The 9639-nt window shown below is 29.3% G+C and overlaps 1 protein-coding gene across 1 annotated transcript; it reads right to left on the minus strand.

Moving 5' to 3' along the window:
- Positions 1–4146: 4146 nt before the first annotated feature.
- On the minus strand, positions 4147–9630 carry LOC112639621 (glutamyl aminopeptidase-like). Its single transcript, XM_025414192.1, has 6 exons — positions 9554–9630; positions 7844–8366; positions 7218–7729; positions 6881–7067; positions 6369–6519; positions 4147–5046 (listed from the first exon to the last, which is right to left on the minus strand). The coding sequence occupies exons 2-3, from the start codon at positions 8356–8358 to the stop codon at positions 7282–7284; spliced, it is 963 nt and encodes a 320-aa protein (XP_025269977.1). The 5' UTR covers positions 8359–8366; positions 9554–9630; the 3' UTR covers positions 4147–5046; positions 6369–6519; positions 6881–7067; positions 7218–7281.
- Between the last annotated feature and the right edge of the window lie 9 nt (positions 9631–9639).

Raw genomic sequence — 9639 nt, forward strand, 5'->3', positions numbered from 1 at the left:
CACACACACACACACACACACACACACACACACACACACACACACACACACACACACACACACACACACACACACACGCACGCACACACACACGCACACACACACACACACACACACGCACGCACGCACGCACGCACGCACACGCACACGCGCGCACACGCACACGCGCACACACAGACACACACACACACACACACACACACACACACACACATGTATACATATACATATATACAGGGTGATTCATATAAAGTGACCGATGTGAATATTAGCTAAAATTGAAGAACTACGAAAAAATTTGTATATGAAGAGATATTTGACGCAGAGGGGAACATTGTATGGTACAAATTATATTTTTATGGATAAAGGCATTAAGGAGATTTCAAGATCATCTTAATTTTTTTTAATGGAACACCTTATTTTTACGTATTCTTACGTTCTTATTATATCTTTCTTATTATATCTTATATCTTTCTTAGAAAAGTCTCGAGAGCTTTCCAAAACACTATAATAAAGTATTTCTTGATTGAGTACTTTTTGAGTTATAAGGTTATATATATATTATATATATATATATATATATATATATATATATGTATATATATATATATATAATGATAATTGTATAAATATATGTATTTATATATTGAAACATATATACTTGAAATTATATACAATATAATTGTAAATTTACTATTATATTGCAGATAATATAAATTTAATATTCAATATGGAAATTTAGATGTAAATTTATTTTTTAATATTTACCAGCTTGTTGTAAATTGAAAATAATCCATTGATTTTTCTCAAGATGAAGTTCAGTTTTTGAAAACCATGGTGTTAACACCATAGTGTTAACGAAATATTTATCCAAGTTATGATAATAATTAGGATTTGACTCCGTAGCATAACTAATAGAAATATAATATTGTTCCTTATCTAATTTGTTGCGAAATTGTACCGATAGGCTTACAACATTAGTAGAATAATTTCGCTTCACTTTCAACACGGAAGGATACCTCTGCATAATCCATAAATTTTTCGCATCTTTTATATTAAAATACTTAATTATAATTAATTCACTCATCTTAGATCTCAAAGCGTTCCATAAATGATCGGCAGTTGCAGCTTCAGGGTCAATAAGTCTATAAGATTTAACAACATCATAATTTTAACATTATACTAAAATTAATAAATGAATAATAAGAAAAAAATCATAATTTACAAAATTTATTATCGTATTTTAATCTATAATGTAACTTCTACAGACATAGAAATTTATGAACTTTAATATTATTGTATATGCAGGGTGTTCTAAAAAGGTGTGTCAAAATATTAAGGAGATATTCCTCACACCTGAAGGATGAAGAAATGTTATGGTCATAGGTGCGGAAATGCTTATTTCAGGAGTTATGTTGAAAATACTGTTAGCTGTATTACTTACTTATGGAAAAATTTAGGATTAATTATTATAAACGACAATCGTTTAAATAGGCTTATTTACATTTGGTTTTAATGCGACCTTCAGTATGTTACAATAAATGTTGAAAATGTTCCCCATTTTCCTGAATACAAGCAATGACATATCGATGCATCGATTCATGGACACATTCAAAAATGCCACCAGTACATGATATTCAATATCTTCGTGACTGTATCATAGCAGGTTGCGAGACAATCCGCTGTACGCCAGGTGTGAAGAATATCTCCTTAAATTTTTGACATATCCTTTTAGAATACCCTGTATATGTATACAGAGTGTTTCAGACCACCCGTACCACCCATTTGAAAACTAAAGAAGTGGTTATTTCGAAAAAGTAAAAACATTTTCTTTATAAATTGGGTGCGCTCTATCGAGTGGTGATATTTTCAACTTCTGGTTCCGATTGGAAATAGGCGATTTAGACCGGAAGTGCATTTTTTTAAATGGAACATAGTATTTGTTATTGCAGATTTGGATACTATACGAAAAAAATATGAAACGTTTGTACCAAATATTTTTTTAAAAAATGTCATTTATGTCCTTCAAACAACCTTCAAAATGTGTGTTGGCGAAAATAGCGTTTTTGCATTATTCCGGCCGGAATCAGAAGTTGAAAATATCACCATTCGATAGAGCGCACCCAATTTATAAAGAAAATGTTTTTACTTTTTTGAAATAATCACTTCTCTAGTTTTTAAATGGCTGGTCTGAAACACCATGTATATATATATATATATATATATATATATATATATATATATACTGGAGTTATCTCAGGAAATAAGAAGTTAACGCTTCTCAGTTAAATAGTTCCGAATTTATTTTAATCTATAGTTTTGAATGTCTTGTATACTGTGTAAGATTTCATGTGGACTGTGTGAAGGCGCGATGTGAACTATCAATAGGCGCGAGATAGATTCTCTTCAGGCTCGATATTAATTCTACGAACGCGGGATGCAGAGTGAATCCTGGAAAATCAGGATTCAGCATGCATGATCCGAGAGAAAGTTTTTATGATCGGAAAGATTCTCCGAGGGATCGTTGTGTAGGAAAAGCCGTGTATTTTTTTTTGCCATATGTTAATTGGCGACGTAAGGGATCGATGGAAGGCTGCGTGACATGCAAGGGTTGTAAATTTTACAGAAGTGAAGGCGGATGTTGCATGCATGCAGAGATTAGAATTTATATAATGTGTGTGTGTGTGTGTGTGTGTGTGTGTGTGTGTGTGTGTGTGTGTGTAACAAGGGTGGAGTAGGAGACAATCATCCCTACATATATATATATATATATATATATATATATATATATGTAGGGATGATTGTCTCCTACTCCACCCTTGTTACACACACACACACACACACATATTTTTTATTAATATATATTAATATATATAAATATATATTAATATATATTAATAAAAAAAGTAGAGACAATCATCCCTACATATATATATATATATATATATATATATATATATATATGTAGGGATGATTGTCTCTACTTTTTTTATTAATATATATTAATATATATTTATTAGTAATTATGTCAAAATTTGTTGTGACTGAATAAATAATAATTTTAATTTTTATATTATAAAGATTTTAAAGTGTTTACATTCTATGTTTGTAAAACATCTCTACATTCTCCAAATCATTCAATTTAAATTAATTATTATTTAGAAATTATGAATATTTATTATATATATATATATATATATATATATATATATATATACATATTAAAAAAAAAGTTAAAATTCCATTTTAGCAAAAATTCATAATTATAAAATAGCAGTATAAATTTAAGTTTTTAAATATCTATGTTTTTTAAACATTAAAAAACTGGAAATATATTATTAAATTTATTATATATTTTGATTCTTTTTCCTTTCCCTCTATGATGTATATTGTTACATTATAATACATTATACTTACTGATTATCTAAATGTTTGATGAATTCCGTTGAAAATAGATCAAGTGGTAATGTTCGTATTAACATGCGCCACAGAATGGATCCTATAATGTTTGAAAGAAAAAGAATTTAGTATATTTAAAATGTCTTTACTAATGCACAATAAAGGTTTGTGAATATATATGTAATTAATAAAATTAAATAATAATATAATAATACTCTTTATTCCCTTGCGGGGTACAGATGCGGACCTCCGCTCCGCTCACATCTTTTCTTATCTAATCTTACATCTACAGCCTTAATCTACGTTCGAGAGAGAAAGAGACGCACTCCATTCATTTCATCCACTCTCTTCTCATTCATTCATCCGGACCTCCATTTCCGCTGCATTTTCTTTTCTCACTCTCAATCACTCCATCCTCCTCCATACTCCCTTTCCTCCCACCCTTTTCCATCCCTTCCCTCATTTTTTCCAAATCTTTCATCCACCTTTCCCCCTCACCTTCCTCCCCCAGCACCTCATACACCATCTCTTGCCAGCCTCTTTCTATTCCCCAGTCTATGCACTCCTCCCATATATGATCCCAAGTCTCCTCCCCCCCTTTACAAGCCCTGCACTTCCTTCTTTCCTCCTTTTCCCAATATTTACCTTCCCTCATATCATCCCCTAATCTGAACCTTGCTACTCTTTGCCATCTTTCCTCTGACCATCCCTTCCTCAAATATTCCGGAACCCCCTTCCCCTTTACCTTACCATACCATTTATTGAATTCCGATTTCCTTATTTTTTCCCATCTTTCCTCTTCCTGCCACCTTATCTCCCTCACCACCAAATCCTCCCCTCTCAACTCCCCTTTCTCCCTTAAACTCTCCACCTCCCTCAGCTTCCATCCCTTTTCTGCAAAAAATTCTCTCCTTTCCTCTTCCCACTCTCCCATCACTTTCTCATCCTTTGCTCTCTTCTTTACTTCTCCCCAACATAACCTGGCTAATTCTCCCCCTCCTCCTTCCTCCAATTTCCTTTCATATCCCCACGCTCTCAAATCTGCTGTCCCTCTTAACTTATCCCTCTGCAACTCTTCCCTTACCATATATCCCGGCGTATACCTCCTCACTCCAACTACCCACTTCATGTATCTGTCCTGAACCCTCTCTATTTCTACCCTTTCCTTCCACCCCCATATCTCTACCCCATATCCCATAACCGCCCATACTAACTTATCGAACAATCACATTCTTCTTGCCCAATCCTTTCCAAACCTCCTTTTTCCTATCCCCCATACCTCTCTCATCACCATCACCCCTCTTCTCACTCTCTCTTTTATCTGTTCTTCCTGTCTCCCATTTGCTGTCAACGTGTACCCCAAATATCTAAACTTCTTAACCTTCTCTACTTCCCTCCCCTTCCACTTCCAAACCACTTTCTTCCACCTCCCTCCGCCCCTCCTGCATCTCATCACCTTCATCTTTTCTACATTTACCTCCAACTAACCTAACCTAACCTAACCTCCAATCCCTTCCTCTCCACATAGCTTTCTAGCACCCTTATCATTCCCTTCATCCCTCCCTCACTTTCCGCTACCACTGCCACATCATCCGCGTATGCGAGAGAAAAAATTTTCCTTCCTCCTACTTTCACCCCTCCCCAGCCCTAATAAAATTAAATATATTATTCTCAAAGTTTGTGTAATTAAATCTAAGTAAGTAGCTATAAAATATAGATAAATAGATAATTTTTATAAGAAAGATAGATAATTTTTATACAATGAAAAAATTTGTAATAATAGATAAATAGTGAATGATTAAAAATTTATTAAAAATAATAAATTAAACAATAAGGAATCAGTTAATTTTATATTTCATCATGATTTTTTGAAATTTTAGATAAACATGTATAGTTATAATTTCAAAAAAAATTACAAATTATAAAATTATCCAAAAATTATATAAAAATTTAATTTTAAAGTTAGATATTATTACATTATAGCAAATATTTAAAAAAATATATTAAATTTTACAAATGATAGGCCTTGCACGGTTCTTTTATGGAAATTGAAATTCGAAGAAATTTGAATTTTGTTTAAATTTGCTGAATTTTGGAAATAAATAGTTTATGTGAAAACACAATAAAAATTTAAAAAATGTCAAAATAAATGTGATAAGTTTGATGAAGTGGTTTCGTCGCTACAAATATTCAAATATCGAAATAAAGCGTTATTTCAATACTATTAAAGAAAAGTAAATAATATGTGAAGTAAAGTAAATAATATATTAGAATGTCATACACAGTTGATCATTTTTATTAATACATTTTACTAATATATTTACATGGAAGAATGTGTGTGTAGCAGTATCGCCGCTGTCGTCGCCATAACATGCTATTTGATATTTGATAAAATATAATTAGTTGAAAGTATAATTATTATATAAGTTTTACCTAAGTCTTCCCCTTCGGATAGAACAAGGATACAACTTCCTTATTTGCTTTAAAATACTAGCCTCTTAAAATAATTAAACTCTTGTGTTTCATGATTTTTCGTAATTTTTTAATCGTTTCTGAAATATAGTAGATGGGAAATTTATGGATACCCTATATATACATTTATGTACATATTATCCACGTAAATAATATCTATGTATTAATAAAAGTTTTCAACTGTGTGTGATTCTATTCAATAATACATTACTTATTTTCCTTCAGTAGTAATGAAATAACACCTTATTTCGATATTCGAACGCTTGTAGCGACGAAATGGCTTTATTAAACGATATCGCAGTTAACGTAACTTTTGATTTGCTACAAATTATTTATTTCCAAAGTTTTTGCAAATTTCATCAAACTTCAAAATTTAATTTCCATCAGACTCGAACAGGGTTTTTTGTTTATAAATGATTTTTCCCATTTTATATGAAATTAACATTCAGGAATTTATAATTATTTAATTGTTTAATTATGCAATGTTATACGCATACCTTTGATATGAGAAATAGAAGAGTGAAAATAATTTTCATGATAACTATAATATTTTATAGTAGAATTTATAACAACATCAGTATTTAGATAGAGTAATTCATGTTGAACTTGTACTACAAACAGATCCATCATCCGGGAATTTGGCAGAGCCTAAAATCAATTCGATATAATCATAACTTATCATAAATAATCAAAAAGAAAAAGTTTTTAGTACACAAAATTAGCTTATTATATGCTATTGTTAAGAATAAAGTTTGTATGTGTGTTTGGGAGTGTAAATGTTTCTGTGATAATTTTCATACAAAACATATACATATTTAGTTCTTATTAAATTACTTTCACCATAATTCTAGAATTTCTAGAAATTTTAGAGACTTGGATTCTTATCATTTCTTATAATTAAGAAATAAAACAGAATATTTGTAAAAATATTTAACAATTATCTACATTACTAAACTGTTGATTATTTGACTGCGTATTCAAATAGTTATAAACCTAGTAATAAAATAACCTTGTCGATAATGTATGCTTGATAAAATATATTAAATCCTTCGTTTAACCATGTATGAGGCCATAAATAAGTTGGTCTGAACAGATTTTTAATATATTTTTGTACTATCCCACGTGCAATTAAACGCATAATTATCGTTTCGTATGCGACAGAATCTAATTCTTCATTATAAGTGATATCTGCTTCTCTAAAAACAATTATAATAATATGCATGAAAAATTTTGGATATTAATATAATTTTTTATATAAATAGATTACAATATACTATGTAATTAAAATAGTTTTTAAAATATATCTAATAGTTTTTAAAATATATTTTTAACCATATATATATTACCGATAAAAAATGAAACCAAAAGTCTGTTCGATTTCATTTTGTAAATCCGGGATTACGACATGATCTACAATATTTTGCTCTCAAATAAAACAGAGGTTAACCCCGCAAGTTGTCTCCTCCAAATATTCCATCTATGTATGTATACATTGGTGGAAGAAATAACAGTTTTCGCAAATTCTAAATACGGTTCCGATTGTGGTCTAAACCATATCGATAAACGAATTGTTTCATTTTTCAAGAGAATGCTCTGATGAAAACTGGAAACCAGATATGCTACACTATCTATGGAGATCGAAGAAGTCTCGTTAAAATATGTCCATATCATTTTATCGTTCGTCAATTCAGTATCTTGTATCGGCATATTTGACAAAGCTTTGTATCTTGGATGATGCATTATAGAAATATTAAAAGTAATTTTTAATTCTGGCTTGTCCCAATGTGGAAATATTTGCCTTTTGTCCCAATGTGGAAATATTTGTCTTTTCGCTGAGATACCTGTTGCGATTAACCACCTGCCGTATTTTAATGATAAACATTAAATAATGAATAATATTAGATAACTGTAAGCGTAGAATACACAAATGTACAAAATTTGTTTTTGATATTTCATATATTCTTCTACTTACTCTATATCTTCATTATCGTTTATGTACGAAATTCCGAAAGATTCCCTTACGATATTAATTGAGATTTCATACTCTATATACAGATCATACATTCCAAGCAACAAGACATCACCGAAATCGAGCAGGACAATATTGTTTTTAAGCAAATTTATTGAGTTTGTTTCATAAACCATATTATTATTCTTCTTTAATGTCGACACTATTAAACTCGCTGAATCCGGTGTATAAAAAGTTATGTTTTGTTTTGCATAAGAAATATCTAAAGTGATTATGCATTTGCTACGGAGATAATTATCGAGTAACATTAACTCTATGTTATAATGTATTGGAATTATATAATCTGATGTACTTCTTGATTTGATGTTTAATACACTACTGCGCATGATTTTCGTTTGTTCATCGATTCCTTTGATTTTTGATTCTTCGCCATTTATAGGACTCGCTATTGCCACTATGGCAAGGTATATTATATTATTACTTAATATTAGTTTTAAGAATGTCATCTTGAATTTCATTCGGATATCTATAAAAAATATTTCTTCATTAAAAACAAAAGTATTTACAAAGAGTATGCAATAAAACCGATTTTTGTATGAAAAAACGTTCGAGAGAATTTACTAAACACTTCATAAGAAAATATGATTAATTTAAAAAGAAATTAAAATAATACATTTTAATAAATAAAGGAATAATTGCAAATAATAAGTATAAAAATTATTAAAACGACGTATGAAATATTTTTCTCGGATTTGAATATTAGGAAATATGAAGGATGTATTTAGATCCCAGTAGGAGAAGCACAATAAACATATTTGTTATTTATCTCACTTTAGCCATTTTTAAATTTTCTCCTAGTGCAATTACATATTTCAATACATATATATATATATATATATATATATATATATAAAATAAGCTTTAAAATGTATGAGAAATAAAGGTATATTCTGAACAACGCGATTTAATACATGATATGGACTATATGTTTAATAACATGTTATTTTCAAGATCAATCTGTTCCTTGAATAAGAAATGTATGTATTAAAAACATACAAACACTGAACGCAAATGAAATTTCATCAAATATTTGAAATTTTGATAATGTAGCAAATTGAATCTAACATTCGAACAAAATTCTGAAAACAATTATGTTAATATTTTTATAACACAACTTTCTGAATAAAATGTTAACTTTTTATTATTTGTTGTTTATTCGTTCCTTACACATTCAAATATTCATAAAAAGAGATATTCATTATAAAAAATATTTTAAAGACAAAACACAGATAATACTATACGTTTTTAAGATAGATAATTTCATAGCTTAGATAATGATATAATATTTTATATAATTTAAATAATTTTATAGCAATATTATAAAATTAATTACACAATAATTTTATAATGTCAGAAAGAAATTTAGCTTATAAATTTTAAACTTTCCATATGTCAAAATGGTCGAAATCGATGTTATTATGGTACAAACGTAAATGTCTTTATTTCTATTAACTGTAATGTATGCAAAAGACAAAAATAATATTTACAATAAAATGAGTTAGTCGATTTGAAAATTTAAAAAAAAGAAGAAGAAAATTAAAGAAAAATAAAGAAAATGTCTTCTGTGAAATAAAAGAGTTACCTATTACTCCACACAATTTTGTATGCACATTTAAAGAAAGAAAGATAAATATTTTATTATATACTTAATACCTTATCCTACTAGTTAAATTAGCCTGGTTTCATATCAGATTTAGAGCACTAAAAGTATTCAATCGCGAACTGATCGCTTCAAGAGA

This window comes from Camponotus floridanus, unplaced genomic scaffold, assembly GCF_003227725.1.
Source record: "Camponotus floridanus strain SB8 unplaced genomic scaffold, Cflo_v7.5 scaffold79, whole genome shotgun sequence".
In the NCBI taxonomy this organism is placed as follows: domain Eukaryota; kingdom Metazoa; phylum Arthropoda; class Insecta; order Hymenoptera; family Formicidae; genus Camponotus; species Camponotus floridanus.

Excerpts from the sequence above, each read along its gene's own strand:
- LOC112639621 (XM_025414192.1), bottom strand. The coding sequence starts at position 8,358 with ATGAAATTCAAGATGACATTCTTAAAACTAATATTAAGTAATAATATA. Across the intron at positions 7,730-7,843 it reads AACGATAATGAAGATATAGA|GTGGTTAATCGCAACAGGTA; the intron begins GTAAGTAGAAGA and ends AAAATACGGCAG.